The 17,890-nt window shown below is 36.7% G+C and overlaps 1 protein-coding gene across 3 annotated transcripts in view; it reads left to right on the forward strand.

The window, feature by feature from the left end:
• The first annotated feature begins 1,481 nt into the window (after positions 1–1,481).
• Positions 1,482–17,890, forward strand: part of LOC138305558 (uncharacterized) — a 57,194-nt gene continuing 40,785 nt past the window's right edge. The window contains exon 1 of one of the 3 annotated variants that reach the window (XM_069245850.1): positions 1,482–1,629. Coding sequence is in view for 2 of the 3 variants with exons in the window: in XM_069245849.1 (XP_069101950.1) it covers positions 13,088–13,103 (16 nt within the window). In the remaining variant the exon portion in view is untranslated. Of the gene's footprint in view, positions 1,630–12,935; positions 13,104–17,890 lie in introns of those variants that run through there. The other 2 variants (XM_069245849.1, XM_069245848.1) reach the window with 2 other exon arrangements.

Raw genomic sequence — 17,890 nt, forward strand, 5'->3', positions numbered from 1 at the left:
TTGACTAGTTATTAAGTTGAATATTTGATTGTCGTTTGTCGTTTGACTGATTCATATGAATATTTGACTGAGTGATAAAGTTGAATATTTGCTTGGGTGATTCAATTGAATATTTTTTTCTACTTGTAATTAATTGACTAGTTATTAAGTTGAATATTTGATTGCCTGGTAATGTTGAATGCTTAAATGAATTTATGATCATGAGTTGCATATTTGATTGATTGATAACGTAGATTATGTGATTGAGTTAATAAGTTGAATATTTGATTGAGTCATAAAATCAAAAGATAATAGACTCATTAAGTTCAATATTAGATTTTATAACTACTGTTCAATATCTTATTAAATAGTAATTAAGTGATAAAGTTGAGTATTTGTTTGACTACTAAAGTTGGACAATTTCCGTCAATTCTTGTTGAAACGATATTTTTTAAAAATCATTACGGTGATATTTTTAATATTTGATTTTGTTATTAATTTGAACATTTATTTTGCTGATGAAGTTGACAAATTAAAATGAACAGTCGGGCAAGGATGGCTAAAGTCGGTAAAAATGGTGTGAATGTATCCAGTATATTTTCTTATGAAATAGAAAAATAAAATCTGTCGTCAAAATCTGTCTGCGTACGAAGAAATTGATTTAAAGTATAGCAATCCTAAAACGTCCTCCCGGCTGACTATGTTCGTGGTGACATTTACACGCAGCCCCGCTTTCAATGCTTTCAACTTTCTTTATTTCAATGGTCAGAACTGGGAAACGTAAGCAGAACTTGACCGTCGTGTTAATATGTGAGAACTTTTGGAAGGCCAATGAACGCATTTAGACTGGTTTTCTTTGCCCGACTATTCACTTTAAGTTTGGTATTGATTGACTAACTAAGTCGAAAGTTTAATTATAACTGACCAAGTTGAAAATTGTAAACTTCGTGCCAATTTATTCATTATTTGATTCTGTCGCAACCACGCAGAATTTTGTTGTTGTTGATTATCACTTTTTTTTACCTTGCTCTATTTAATGGAATTTAATGGAAAATAATGGACGCAGGCTAGAAGCCTCTATGTCCATATCATCAGACATAATATAACTAATATGCTCTAAAATGGACACTTCAAAATGTATTGCTTTTAAATGAATTTTAGACACTTTATTGCACTTGAAATTTAATGCATTATGATATTTTAAAGACAATAATAAATTGTTGAGGTTTACATGTAATCAACTATCCACAACTCTCTCGCTAAGTCTAAGACTATGCATGAAAAGGGACTAAGAGCGATAACTCGTGAAGATATCACTTTCGCCGCTCACACCCTTATAAATTAACTTATAAAATAAATCTTATTCACTTAATTATTAACATCGATTAGAGACAATATACGAAAATAGTTTTAATACTTTGTTTAAATGATGAGGGATCATTGTTATTCACTGAAAAGAAATTAAATATGCCAAAGGGAAAGTTATTTTCCGAGACGTAAGCGGCACATCACTATCACAACAAATCTGACAGCTGCCGAAAACACTGGTTCCTAAACAAATTAAATTTTAATCAGAAGCCATTTACCAGGGAGACCAACACAACATTTTCAACCTGGGGGACAGCTGTCATCAAGCGTCACGATAAACATGTAAGTAATCTATTTTATATCTAAATGAAAGCGTCAATCTACTATAATAGCTAAACGTTGCTATAAACCTCGATACTCCAGAGGTTATTATCACTTACGTTATATATCCCCCTCGACTATCTACTTTAAAGTAAAACTTGAGGCAGCTCAGGAGAAAATAATTGACCAATCACTGGCTAGAAGATACTTGCTTTCAAGATAACAGAGAGAGAAAACGGCGCCGAACTTTTTAAGAAAACACAGTCAACAAAATGCACCGTTATAAAATTCCTTTCATATTCAATGCCGGCACATGATCTTGCGCACCTAAGAGTTTCATAGCCGATAGATAATTCATTAAACATTTATTTATTTTTATATCATGATGAAAGCAAGAAACAAACATTTGTTTTTCAGTATCTTCCAAAAATAAATGGTATTTCTTTCAGTTTACCAAAAATAAACGAAAAAGTTGAAAAACATTGACCTTACCCCATGTTTGAACTTTAAGTAAACATGGCACATGATCTTGCGCAGTACACTATAATCCAATTTAAATCATATTATGATATTCAAATTTTAATGAAATACAAAATAATTGAATTATAAATCAGTTTGCAATTTTTAAAAATGTCAAATAAAAAAAATGTTCGTGAATTTTTAAATCAGACGATACTTTCTGCCATTCTTCCACTATCGTCCAATTGAAACACGGTACGTCTGCATCTAGACTAAAAACTGAGATTGTATTCAAATTTACATTGCCATTCTATACTTTTTATGTCTGAATAAGTTTGTTACTTTATAAAAATGAGCTGAAATTACCAGTGCCCAAGATTATGTGCCGCGCAAGATCATGTTCCTTTTCTGTACATCAGCCTTCAATTGTAATGAGATAGTCTAGTATATAGTGTCAGTGATAGTGACCCCTGGAGTATCGAGGATGCAGTGCAGTACAGTCACACAGTTTGTATCTTAAAGACCCAATACCTTTCCAAATTGGCTTTTGATTATTAAATTTAAAGTGAATAGTCGGGCAAAGGTGTGAATATATTCAGTAAAATTTCTTATGAAATAGAAAAATAAAATCTCCCGTCAAAATCGCTCTGCATGCAAATATATTTATTTATATTACAGGAATCCTAAAATGTCCCCCCCGGCTTGTTATGTCCGTGGATACATTTCCATTTTAAAAGAGCTAGGCCAATTTATTTTTAATAGAATCTCTGTAAATGTAGTAAGGAATATCTATTGAAAACACATAACACTAAACAATTTTTGCTAGTGATTGATGAATTCAGGTTCAAAATATCAATGAAAGAACTGATTAAATTCTGAAATTATGTTTCGTTGTTGACACTAACAGAAAATGGCGGGTGTGATATTTTTACAGTTTTCAATGGGCAATATGAAAATATTTTGACAGTAGAAATTAAGTTTCTTTCATAAATTATACAATACGTCCCCCAGTATATAAATATATACACCTCAATTGATGTTACTTTGAAGGGAACATTAGTGATAAAATCATTTTGGGTTCCAAATTGGGTCCTGTCATTTGGGAAACTGGATGTGCTAATTTGTGAAGTCACAGCGTTCTAAAACAAGTTCAGTGAGGTTTGAAAAATGATTTGATTTCAGGATCAGTCTTTGGTATTCTCCTTATAATATATTCAAAATCGCTACACAAAATTGTTATCAATTCAGCTAAATCCTTGTTTGGTGATCTGAATGGGAAATTCCCCTTAGACATCATTGTATTTTTCTCTCCCCTTATTGATAACGTGTCTCTCCTTGTTTACTGTTTGTCTCCCCTTGTTGATAACGTGTCTCTCCTTGTTTACTGTTTGTCTCCCCTTGTTGATAACGTGTCTCTCCTTGTTTACTGTTTGTCTCCCTTTGTTGATAATGTGTCTCTCCTTGTTTACTGTTTGTCTCCCCTTGTTGATAATGTGTCTCTCCATGTTTACTGTTTGTCTCCCCTTGTTGATAATGTGTCTCTCCTTGTTTACTGTTTGTCTCCCCTTGTTGATAATGTGTCTCTCCTTGTTTACTGTTTGTCTCCCCTTGTTGATAATGTGTCTCCCCTTGTTGATAATGTGTCTCTCCTTGTTGATAATGTGTCTCTCCTTGTTTACTGTTTGTCTCCCCTTGTTGATAACGTGTCTCTCCTTGTTTACTGTTTGTCTCCCCTTGTTGATAACGTGTCTCTCCTTGTTTACTGTTTGTCTCCCCTTGTTGATAATGTGTCTCTCCTTGTTTACTGTTTGTCTCCCCTTATTGATAACGTGTCTCTCCTTGTTTACTGTTTGTCTCCCCTTATTGATAATGTGTCTCTCCTTGTTTACTGTTTGTCTCCCCTTGTTGATAATGTGTCTCCCCTTGTTGATAATGTGTCTCTCCTTGTTTACTGTTTGTCTCCCCTTGTTGATAATGTGTCTCTCCTTGTTTACTGTTTGTCTCCCCTTGTTGATAACGTGTCTCTCCTTGTTTACTGTTTGTCTCCCCTTGTTGATAACGTGTCTCTCCTTGTTTACTGTTTGTCTCCCCTTGTTGATAATGTGTCTCTCCTTGTTTACTGTTTGTCTCCCGTTGTTGATAATGTGTCTCTCCTTGTTTACTGTTTGTCTCCCCTTGTTGATAACGTGTCTCTCCTTGTTTACTGTTTGTCTCCCCTTATTGATAACGTGTCTCTCCTTGTTTACTGTTTGTCTCCCCTTGTTGATAACGTGTCTCTCCTTGTTTACTGTTTGTCTCCCCTTGTTGATAACGTGTCTCTCCTTGTTTACTGTTTGTCTCCCCTTGTTGATAACGTGTCTCTCCTTGTTTACTGTTTGTCTCCCCTTGTTGATAATGTGTCTCCCCTTGTTGATAATGTGTCTCTCCTTGTTGATAATGTGTCTCTCCTTGTTTACTGTTTGTCACCCCTTGTTGATAATGTGTCTCTCCTTGTTTACTGTTTGTCTCCCCTTATTGATAACGTGTCTCTCCTTGTTTACTGTTTGTTTCCCCTTGTTGATAACGTGTCTCTCCTTGTTTACTGTTTGTCACCCCTTGTTGATAATGTGTCTCTCCTTGTTTACTGTTTGTCACCCCTTGTTGATAATGTGTCTCTTCTTGTTTACTGTTTGTTTCCCCTTGTTGATAACGTGTCTCTCCTTGTTTACTGTTTGTTTCCCCTTGTTGATAACGTGTCTCTCCTTGTTTACTGTTTGTCTCCCATTGTTGATAATGTGTCTCTCCTTGTTTACTGTTTGTCTCCCCTTGATGATAATGTGTCTCTCCTTATTTCTGTTTGTCTTCCCTTGTTGCTAATGTGTCTTCCCATGTTTGAAACTCTATTTTTATGTTTGTAGCCAAAATTGTGAAATTGCATTTATGTCGTAAAAATATAGTGCGTATACATTACTATAATTAACTTTGGTACTGCCCTGATTTTAATAGTTTACCAAGGTTTTTACACTAAACATTATACAGTGGAACTTGGTTGATACGAACTCGGATAATTCGACAACCCGGCTTAATACGAAGTACTTTGCCAGTCCTGGCCGAATTCCCTCTTTATCTTTGTTTAAAGAACTCGGATAATTCAAATTTGGAAAACTCGAAGAACTCGGATAATACGAAGTAAATTTTGGGTCTGAATTACAAAAATCATAGATAAAATGTTCTTATAACTCGAAATGAGATTTTTGGATAACGAGTTTGCAGAAAATGCCAATTTTTTTCCCCATAAATCTGCTGTAGAACAGCATTTCAAAATATTTATCTCGGTTTTATTGTTATAATTTTGCAACTACAATCGGCGATTTTGACATCTCTCTTGTTCACATCATTTTACGACATGGAACTGGTCTGTATATACCAAGAAAAGAGATCGTCATTAGACATGATAACTTGCTTAATTCGAACACTCGGATAACTCAAAGTTTTATCTCGGTCCCTTCGTGTTCTTATTAACCGAGTTCCACTGTACATCTAATAAAGAACTTGCACCTTTGGGGTTAATTGACTTCCACAACAGAATTTGTTCACTTTAGTCTTGCATTTTGGCAATCAATAGGTTTTGATTTTTTTAAAATACCTTTTTCCACTCTTTAATTAAGATTTTTCAGAAATATTGCATTTTACCTGATTTGTATGGTAGGTGTTACTGTCTTTATTTATTTATTAACCTTTCTTTTGCTTCTTGTTTATTATTTAGTTTTTAGTTAAAAATTATTTTTCATGTTTTAATGTTTATATATGTAAGGTTCTTTTCTATCTGTATAGAAAAGCCAATTATCTATAAATACTAGATTCCCATCAATCTTAGATTTATATCTCTGTAAAAGTGAGAGTTTTCTCCCCTGTTTTGTATTTGCAGCGTTATCTGCCCCCTTGGGTAGATTTTAATTTTGACATTCTGTGTTTGCCAGTGTAATATTATTTACCTTTTAGAGAAAACAACAGAAATTTTGCTCAAAACCCGAAAGGGAAATAACTCTTTTATATTCAAATATAGAATAAAACACTATAATAAGTAATAATGTTGTGTCTACAGAAGTATAAGTTGTTATAATCACCTATACAGCAGAATCAATTATAAATACATAAAAAGTTACTTAGAGAACACAGTGAACCTGTAATAATCCAGAATCAGATCAGTCTGGAAAACCCGCAATCCAGACAGAAATGTTAGAAAACAGATTGAATTTGGAAAACTAACAATCCGGACAGAAATGTCAGGAAATGGATTTAGTTTTGAAAACTCACAATCCAGACAGAAATTATTGATTCTGTAATCTGGATGATTTGGCCTGGGAACATGAGTGTCTATTATTGAGGGCCCTCTGTATATGCCATTATGATTGTAGAAGAACAGGGAAAATACACATTCCTGTAGAGTGCCTTGACCAGGAATCGAACCCGGGTCTGCGGCGTGGAAATGTACGGCTCTACCGACTGAGCCAAAGATGCATGCAGAGACTGTATTTAACACTATTTACAGACCACACCGACCCGCTCCTTTTACATGATAAAAAGTAAAAATTGACATAATAAACACTGAATGTAAAGGTGTAGTCTGGAGAGGAATAAAGCTTCAAAGATAATAAATGGAGCACTTGCCTCCATTTGATAAAGTCTAGAGAGGAATAAAGCTACAAAGACAATAAATATACAAGTTTGAGTGAGAACTAAATGAAGCACCTGTCTACATCAGCTAAAGTCTGGAGAGGAATAAAGCTACAAAGACAATAAATGAAGAACCTGTGTCTCCATTGTCTATAGTCAGGAGAGATATAAAGGTTGAGATCTACTATAGGTACTTAGGTAGTGAGAACCTGAAGCACCTGTGTCTCCATTGTCTATAGTCAGGAGAGGTATAAAGGTTGAGATCTACTATAGATAGTGAGAACCTGAATCACCTGTGTCTCCATTGTCTATAGTCAGGAGATATATAAAGGTTGAGATCTACTTTAGATAGTGAGAACCTGAAGCACCTGTGTCTCCATTGTCTATAGTCAGGAGAGGTATAAAGGTTGAGATCTACTATAGATAGTGAGAACCTGAAGCACCTGTGTCTCCATTGTCTATAGTCAGGAGAGATATAAAGGTTGAGATCTACTATAGATAGTGAGAACCTGAAGCACCTGTGTCTCCATTGTCTATAGTCAGGAGAGATATAAAGGTTGAGATCTACTATAGATAGTGAGAACCTGAAGTACCTGTGTCTCCATTGTCTATAGTCAGGAGAGATATAAAGGTTGAGATCTACTATAGATAGTGAGAACCTGAAGCACCTGTGTCTCCATTGTCTATAGTCAGGAGATATATAAAGGTTGAGATCTACTATAGATAGTGAGAACCTGAAGCACCTGTGTCTCCATTGTCTATAGTCAGGAGAGGTATAAAGGTTGAGATCTACTATAGATAGTGAGAACCTGAAGCACCTGTGTCTCCATTGTCTATAGTCAGGAGAGATATAAAGGTTGAGATCTACTATAGGTAGTGAGAACCTGAAGCACCTGTGTCTCCATTGTCTATAGCCAGGAGAGGTATAAAGGTTGAGATCTACTATAGATAGTGAGAACCTGAAGCACCTGTGTCTCCATTGTCTATAGTCAGGAGAGATATAAAGGTTGAGATCTACTATAGGTAGTGAGAACCTGAAGTACCTGTGTCTCCATTGTCTATAGTCGGGAGAGATATAAAGGTTGAGATCTACTATAGGTAGTGAGAACCTGAAGCACCTGTGTCTCCATTGTCTATAGTCGGGAGAGGTATAAAGATTGAGATCTACTATAGGTAGTGAGAACCTGAAGTACCTGTGTCTCCATTGTCTATAGTCGGGAGAGATATAAAGGTTGAGATCTACTATAGATAGTGAGAACCTGAAGCACCTGTGTCTCCATTGTCTATAGTCGGGAGAGATATAAAGGTTGAGATCTACTATAGGTAGTGAGAACCTGAAGTACCTGTGTCTCCATTGTCTATAGTCGGGAGAGATATAAAGGTTGAGATCTACTATAGATAGTGAGAACCTGAAGCACCTGTGTCTCCATTGTCTATTGTCAGGAGATATATAAAGGTTGAGATCTACTATAGATAGTGAGAACCTGAAGCAGCTGTGTCTCCATTGTCTATAGTCGGGAGTGGTATAAAAGTTGAGATCTACTATAGATAGTGAGAACCTGAAGCACCTGTGTCTCCATTGTCTATAGTCGGGAGAGGTATAAAGGTTGAGATCTACTATAGGTAGTGAGAACCTGAAGCACCTGTGTCTCCATTGTCTATAGTCGGGACAGGTATAAAAGTTGAGATCTACTATAGATAGTGAGAACCTGAAGCACCTGTGTCTCCATTGTCTATAGTCAGGAGAGGTATAATGGTTCAGATCTACTATAGATAGTGAGAACCTGAAGCACTCGTGTCTCCATTGTCTATAGTCGGGAGAGGTATAAAAGTTGAGATCTACTATAGATAGTGAGAACCTGAAGCACCTGTGTCTCCATTGTCTATAGTCAGGAGAGGTATAAAGGTTGAGATCTACTATAGATAGTGAGAACCTGAAGCACCTGTGTCTCCATTGTCTATAGTCGGGAGAGGTATAAAAGTTGAGATCTACTATAGATGGTGAGAACCTGAAGTACCTGTGTCTCCATTGTCTATAGTCAGGAGGGATATAAAGGTTGAGATCTACTATAGATAGTGAGAACCTGAAGTACCTGTGTCTCCATTGTCTATAGTCAGGAGAGGTATAAAGGTTGAGATCTACTATAGATAGTGAGAACCTGAAGCTGTGTCTCCATTGTCTATATCGGGGTATAAAGTTGAGTCTACTATAGATAGTGAGAACCTGAAGACCTGTTCCATTGTCTATAGTCAGGAGAGGTATAAAGGTTGAGATCTACTATAGATAGTGAGAACCTGAAGCACCTGTGTCTCCATTGTCTATAGTCAGGAGAGGTATAAAGGTTGAGATCTACTATAGATAGTGAGAACCTGAAGCACCTGTGTCTCCATTGTCTATAGTCAGGAGAGGTATAAAGGTTGAGATCTACTATAGATAGTGAGAACCTGAAGCACCTGTGTCTCCATTGTCTATAGTCAGGAGAGGTATAAAGGTTGAGATCTACTATAGTAGTGAGAACCTGAAGTACCTGTGTCTCCATTGTCTATAGTTGGAGTGGTATAAAGGTGAGATCTACTATAGATAGTGAGAACCTGAAGTACCTGTGTCTCCATTGTCTATAGTTGGGAGTGGTATAAAGGTTGAGATCTACTATAGGTAGTGAGAACCTGAAGCACCTGTGTCTCCATTGTCTATAGTCGGGAGAGGTATAAAGGTTGAGATCTACTATAGATGGTGAGAACCTGAAGCACCTGTGTCTCCATTGTCTATAGTCGGGAGAGGTATAAAGGTTGAGAGCTACTATAAATAGTGAGAACCTGAAGCACTCGTGTCTCCATTGTCTATAGTCAGGAGAGGTATAATGGTTCAGATCTACTATAGATAGTGAGAACCTGAAGCACCTGTGTCTCCATTGTCTATAGTCAGGAGAGGTATAAAGTTTGAGATCTACTATAGATAGTGAGAACCTAAAGCACCTGTGTCTCCATTGTCTATAGTCAGGAGAGGTATAAAGGTTGAGATCTACAATAGATAGTGAGAACCTGAAGTACCTGTGTCTCCATTGTCTATAGTCAGGAGAGGTATAAAGGTTGAGATCTACTATAGATAGTGAGAACCTGAAGCACCTGTGTCTCCATTGTCTATAGTCAGGAGAGGTATAAAGGTTGAGATCTACTATAGGTAGTGAGAACCTGAAGTACCTGTGTCTCAATTGTCTATAGTCGGGAGAGATATAAAGGTTGAGATCTACTATAGATAGTGAGAACCTGAAGTACCTGTGTCTCAATTGTCTATAGTCGGGAGAGATATAAAGGTTGAGATCTACTATAGGTAGTGAGAACCTGAAGTACCTGTGTCTCCATTGTCTATAGTCGGGAGAGGTATAAAGGTTGAGATCTACTATAGATAGTGAGAACCTGAAGCACCTGTGTCTCCATTGTCTATAGTCGGGAGAGATATAAAGGTTGAGATCTACTACAGATAGTGAGAACCTGAAGTACCTGTGTCTCCATTGTCTATAGCCAGGAGAGGTATAAAGGTTGAGAGCTACTATAAATAGTGAGAACCTGAAGCACTCGTGTCTCCATTGTCTATAGTCAGGAGGGATATAAAGGTTGAGATCTACTATAGATAGTGAGAACCTGAAGTACCTGTGTCTCCATTGTCTATAGCCAGGAGAGGTATAAAGGTTGAGATCTACTATAGATAGTGAGAACCTGAAGTACCTGTGTCTCCATTGTCTATAGTGGGAGAGATATAAAGGTTGAGATCTACTATAGATAGTGAGAACCTGAAGCACCTGTGTCTCCATTGTCTATAGCCAGGAGAGGTATAAAGGTTGAGATCTACTATAGATAGTGAGAACCTGAAGTACCTGTGTCTCCATTGTCTATAGTGGGAGAGATATAAAGGTTGAGATCTACTATAGATAGTGAGAACCTGAAGCACCTGTGTCTCCATTGTCTATAGCCAGGAGAGGTATAAAGGTTGAGATCTACTATAGATGGTGAGAACCTGAAGCACCTGTGTCTCCATTGTCTATAGTCGGGAGAGGTATAAAGGTTGAGATCTACTATAGATGGTGAGAACCTGTGTCTCCATTGTCTTCATTGTCTATAGTCAGGAGAGGTATAAAGGTTGAGATCTACTATAGATAGTGAGAACCTGAATCACCTGTGTCTCCATTGTCTATAGTCAGGAGAGGTATAAAGGTTGAGATCTACTATAGATAGTGAGAACCTGAAGCACCTGTGTCTCCATTGTCTATAGTCAGGAGAGGTATAAAGGTTGAGATCTACTACAGATAGTGAGAACCTGAAGTACCTGTGTCTCCATTGTCTATAGTCGGGAGAGATATAAAGGTTGAGATCTACTATAGATAGTGAGAACCTGAAGTACCTGTGTCTCCATTGTCTATAGTCAGGAGAGGTATAAAGGTTGAGATCTACTACAGATAGTGAGAACCTGAAGTACCTGTGTCTCCATTGTCTATAGTCGGGAGAGATATAAAGGTTGAGATCTACTATAGATAGTGAGAACCTGAAGCACCTGTGTCTCCATTGTCTATTGTCGGGAGAGGTATAAAGGTTGAGATCTACTATAGGTAGTGATAACCTGAAGCACCTGTGTCTCCATTGTCTATTGTCAGGTGAGGTATAAAGGTTGAGATCTACTATAGGTAGTGATAACCTGAAGCACCTGTGTCTCCATTGTCTATAGTCGGGAGAGATATAAAGGTTGAGATCTACTATAGATAGTGAGAACCTGAAGCACCTGTGTCTCCATTGTCTATAGTCGGGAGAGATATAAAGGTTGAGATCTACTATAGATAGTGAGAACCTGAAGTACCTGTGTCTCCATTGTCTATAGTCAGGAGAGGTATAAAGGTTGAGATCTACTATAGGTAGTGATAACCTGAAGCACCTGTGTCTCCATTGTCTATAGTCAGGAGAGGTATAAAGGTTGAGATCTACTATAGGTAGTGATAACCTGAATCACCTGTGTCTCCATTGTCTATAGTCAGGAGAGATATAAAGGTTGAGATCTACTATAGATAGTGAGAACCTGAAGCACCTGTGTCTCCATTGTCTATAGTTGGGAGAGGTATAAAGGTTGAGATCTACTATAGATAGTGAGAACCTGAAGTACCTGTGTCTCCATTGTCTATAGTCAGGAGAGGTATAAAGGTTGAGATCTACTATAGGTAGTGAGAACCTGAAGTACCTGTGTCTCCATTGTCTATAGTCAGGAGAGGTATAAAGGTTGAGATCTACTATAGATAGTGAGAACCTGAAGCACCTGTGTCTCCATTGTCTATAGTTGGGAGAGGTATAAAGGTTGAGATCTACTATAAATAGTGAGAACCTGAAGTACCTGTGTCTCCATTGTCTATAGTCTGTATCTACGTTGATGCACGATACCAGCTGTTGTGTATTGACTCGTCCTAGATAATGGATTGCTGCAGTTGTCATTATTAGTTTGTATCAAGCTGGTTTTATATTGAGGAAACAATGAACAAAAATATAATATTCGATATGGTATAGAATCTGTATCTACACACCTATAGTCTGTTTCAACACTAATGCTCATAGCATATCAATTGTTCTGGATCAGGTCGACCACCAGCAGGCTTAAAAGTATATAATATTTAGCTAGTGTTCGGAGGGTCCCGAGTTCAAATCCTTGCTCCGATTTCTCGAAACAAAAATGCAGACTTAAGTAAAAACTGAAGTTTTTCTCCTTATGTAACTTATGTGAATCAAATTGACTTAAGTCAGTTTTTGACTTAAGTTTGTTTCGAGGAATCGGGGCCAGGTCTGGACTCTACACCTGTAACAAACCATTTGAAAACAGTAAGCCACAAATCAATTCTGCCAAACATTAAAATAAAGAACTACATGTTATTCCTAATTTCAGTCTGCATCATCAAAATTAAAGATTTAAATTTACGGTATTTATTGATTATTTGAAAGGGTAGGGGATGCTATTTAGGACAGGGGCGATATTCGGTTTTACACAGTGTATTATACAAAAATCCCTGTCCTTTAAATTATTTTAATACCCCCTTTTATTCTGCCGGGGTGCTAAATAGAAGTTATTTTGCAATGTACAGACAATCAAAAAAGGTATAAATTAATTATGACTGTTCAACAATAAATTTTTGATCGCCAACAATCCTCTATGTTTGCCCACATTCCTGTATTCCCAGTTTAGCCCTCTCCTTAATTAAAAGACATACTTTTTTCACTGTGGTGAGTCGACGAACTTTCTGTAATCAAGATTCATTTCTATTGATTACGCTCCACACTGTGATGGGAGACTGGCAGGCCTCCACGCTAGTTGCCCAGCGACATTCAGGATATCATGCCCGCCTTTACCAGTAAGTTACCACTGTTTTATACTAATGAATTTCGTTATTTACATATCACAACTCAAATCTTTGTCATTGTGTTGTGATAATTGAGTTAAAGTTGATAGTTCGACATGTGGTGTTGGCATTAGAGCTGTGACATTCCTCTGTAGGGTGTGTGGTAGTGTATTGTATGTGGGAGATGCTAGGTCAGAGATATCACAATTACTGTAATATTTCCTTCATCGTCACCCCACATACTACCTTTGTATTTTCAGGATAATTATGGAAATATAATAAGGGGTGGGGTAGGGGCAATATACAACATATTGTATGTGGAGTGTATGTTAGTGTATGGTATGTGGATTGTTTGGGTGTATTGTATGTGGTAGATGTTCAATTACTGTAATATTTCCTACATCGTCACCCCACATACTACCTTTGTATTTTCAGGATAATTATGGAAATATAATAAGGGGGGAGGGGCAATATACAATGTATTGTATGTGGAGTGTATGTTAGTGTATGGTATGTGGATTGTATGAGTATATTGTATGTAGGTGATGTTGGGTCAGAGATATGTCAATTACTGTAATGTTTGATATTCTGTTTCTTGTCATCTATCTCTGGGTCTGATACTCGGTTAATACAGTGTCATGCCTTGTATCTGGCTCCTGATATTCCCAGTAAATATAATACGATGCCTTGTATCTATGCCCCTGACTTTTTAAAGTAAATACAATACAATGTCTTGTAAATACAATACGTTGTCTTGTATCTGTGGCCCCTGATATCCTCAGTAAATATAATACGATGTCTTGTATCTGTGGCCCCTGATATCCTCAATAAATATAATACGATGTCTTGTATCTGTGGCCCCTGATATCCTCAGTAAATATAATACGATGCCTTGTATCTGTGGCCCCTAATATCCTCAGTAAATATAATACGATGTCTTGTATCTGTGGCCCCTGATATCCTCAGTAAATACAATACGTTGTCTTGAATCTGTGGCCCCTGATATCCTCAGTAAATATAATACGATGTCTTGTATCTGTGGCCCCTGATATCCTCAGTAAATATAATACGATGCCTTGTATCTGTGGCCCCTGATATCCTCAGTAAATATAATACGATGCCTTGTATCTGTGGGCCCTGATATCCTCAGTAAATATAATACGATGCCTTGTATCTGTGGCCCCTGATATCCTCAGTAAATATAATACGATGTCTTGTATCTGTGGCCCCTGATATCCCCAGTAAATATAATACGATGTCGTGTATCTGTGGCCCCTAATATTCCCAATAAATATAATACGATGCCTTGTATCTATGCCCCTGATGTTTTAAAGTAAATATAAGACAATGCTTTGTATCTTTGGCCCCTGATATTCCCAGTAAATACAATTCGTTGTCTTGTATCTGTGGCCCCTGATATTCACAGTAAATACAATACGATGCCTTGTATATGTGGCTTCTGATATTCCCAGTAAATAAAATACGATATCGTGTATCTGTGGTCCCTGATATTCCCTGTGAATACAATACAATGCCTTATGTCTATGCCTATTATTTTTTAAAGTAATTAAAATACAATGCCTTGTATCTGTGGCCCCCGATATTCCCATGAAATACAATACGATGTCTTGTATCTGTGGCCCTGATATTTCCAGTAAATACAAAACGATGTCTTGTATCTGTGTCTCCAGATACTCCCAGTAGATACATTACCATGTCTTGTATATGTGGCCCCTGATATTCCCAGTAAATACAATACGATGTATTGTATCTGTGTTCCCTGATATTCACAGTAAATAAAATACGTTGTCTTGTATCTGTGGCCCCTGATGTTCCCTGTAAATACAATACGTTGTCTTGTATCTGTGGCACCTTATATTGCCAGTAAATAAAATATACTGTCTTTTATCTGTGGCCCCTGATATTCAGAGTAAATACGATACGTTGTCTTGTATCTGTGGCCCCTGATATTCCCAGTAAATAAAATACGATGACTTGTACCTGTGGCCCCTGATATTCCCAGTAAATAAAATATGATGACTTGTATCTGTGGCCCCTAATATTCCCAGTAAATACAATACGTTGTCTTGTATCTGTGGCCCCTTATATTCCCAGAAATACAATACGATGTCTTGTATCTGTGGCCCCTGATATTTCCAGTAAATACATTACGATGTCTTGTATCTGTGGCACCTTATATTCCCAGTAAATAAAATATACTGTCTTTTATCTGTGGCCCCTGATATTCAGAGTAAATACGATATGTTGTCTTGTATCTGTGGCCCCTGATATTCCCAGTAAATAAAATACGATGACTTGTACCTGTGGCCCCTGATATTCCCAGTAAATAAAATATGATGACTTGTATCTGTGGCCCCTAATATTCCCAGTAAATACAATACGTTGTCTTGTTTCTGTGGCCCCTTATATTCCCAGAAATACAATACGATGTCTTGTATCTGTGGCCCCTGATATTTCCAGTAAATACATTACGATGTCTTGTATCTGTGGCACCTTATATTCCCAGTAAATACAATACAATGTCTTGTATCTGTGGCACCTTATATTCCCAGTAAATACAATACTTTGTCTTGTATCTGTGGCACCTTATATTCCCAGTAAATAAAATATACTGTCTTGTATCTGTGGCCCCTGATATTCTGAGTAAATACAATACGTTGTCTTGTATCTGTGGCCCCTGATATTCCCAGTAAATAAAATATGATGACTTGTACCTGAGGCCCCTGATATTTCCAGTAAATTATATACGATGACTTGTATCTGTGGCCCCTGATATTCCCAGTAAATACAATACGTTGTCTTGTATCTGTGGCACTTTATATTCCCAGAAATACAATACGATGTCTTGTATCTGTGGCCCCTGATATTCCCAGTAAATACATCACGATGTCTTGTATCTTTGGCACCTTATATTCCCAGTAAATACAAAACGATGTCTTGTATCTGTGGCCCCTGATATTCTGAGTAAATACAATACGATGCCTTGTATCTGTGGCTCCTGATTTTCCCAGTAAATACAATACGATGCCTTGTATCTGTGTCCCCTGATATTCCCAGTAAATAAAATACGATAACTTGTATCTGTGGCCCCTGCAAAACGATGTCTTGTATCTGTGGCCCCTGATATTCTGAGTAAATACAATACGATGCCTTGTATCTGTGGCTCCTGATTTTCCCAGTAAATACAATACGATGCCTTGTATCTGTGTCCCCTGATATTCCCAGTAAATAAAATACGATAACTTGTATCTGTGGCCCCTGGTAATCCCAGTAAATACAATACGATGTCTTGTATATGTGGCCCCTGATATTCCCAGTAAATAAAATACGATGCCTTGTATTTACAATACGATGCTTTGTAAATTCAATACGATGCCTTGTATTTGTGGAAGGTTTTATTCCTTATGCTTGAGCGGCTGCCTCATCTGTTTGTATACCATCACTATCATTCGTTTGCCTGTAACCTATGATTGCATTGCTTTAGGTCTACGATAAATCAAAAGGAAAATGTTAGGGTTCGGTTCGCGATGCCATTGTTAGACCCAGCTATAATACGTAATAAGTGGTTTGTTTTAACGTAATGTAATAGCCAGGTAATCTAGTTTTGAAAATGTAAGTACAGTACATAATTTTAGAATCCAGATGGCCAATGTTATATTTCTGTATGGAAACAATAGCAGGAACTATGTAGATGTAAAAGATCGATACATGTAAGGTATTGATTAGTGGTTATTAGGTGCTAGTTAATGTTTTTTGACATGACAGACATTGATACTGATTAAAGTGTGAGGGCAGTATCAAAAATGCTTATATTGAATTACAAACATACAATGGTTCATTTCCTGTTCATTTATTACATCAAAACAGAGAAACTAGGCCATCAGATAGACGGATAGTTCGCCAATATAACGGAATGGGCAATATTTTATCATGTTAATTTAAATAATTTAGGAAACAGTATCATTTCATAAAAGTTAAAAAACATTCACTTGATGACAAATAAGCAACCGTTTGCTTAAACATAGTGAAACCAGTTTATGGAAAGTAACAGGTAACTAAACAGTCAATTAATGTAAATTAACAAAGCAAGCACCTTGCAAAAATTAACTTTCGGAAATAGTTTGATGAACGTAAACTTTGCTATAATTTTCGTTTTTTTTGTAATTGGGAAACCATATACTGAAATGTAAGAATTTTACTCAAAAACATTTGCATTAACACATTAAAAAGCATATTGTAGAAGTTAGAAAGGAAACCAAAGTATAGTAGTCATTCTGAACGACACCTGCCTAGTAGTGTATTTGGTTATAAGTATCATATTAAAGTGGCATGCTTGCAAAAAATAAAATAGAAAAAAAATGAAATAGTGTTGAAAACTAAATATGGTGAAATAAGAAAAAAAAACAAAAATGATGAGAAGTAATAGCACAAGTGTGTTATAAAAGCCAAGATGATTTCAATAGTTATTTAAGGACACTGTAAATCTCTAATGTGCAGATGGGTATATATACGTACCTAGGGTAACTATACCACCAAGGTAAGGACTCTAGACAAGTATTTGGGCGTTGGATGACAGGTAAGTAGATATCATATACTGTGATATGCGTTTGATGAAATGTAGTGAGATACATATCTAATGAAATAGTAGGCAAACACTTTATGAAATATTACTAGACAAAACAAATGATAAAAGTTATCGTCACAATAATGATTTATGATCGCTAGACAAACAAAAGAGATAAAACAACTTTAGACCATTTGTGAAAGACCCCTAAAGT

Source organism: Argopecten irradians, chromosome 13, assembly GCF_041381155.1.
Source record: "Argopecten irradians isolate NY chromosome 13, Ai_NY, whole genome shotgun sequence".
In the NCBI taxonomy this organism is placed as follows: domain Eukaryota; kingdom Metazoa; phylum Mollusca; class Bivalvia; order Pectinida; family Pectinidae; genus Argopecten; species Argopecten irradians.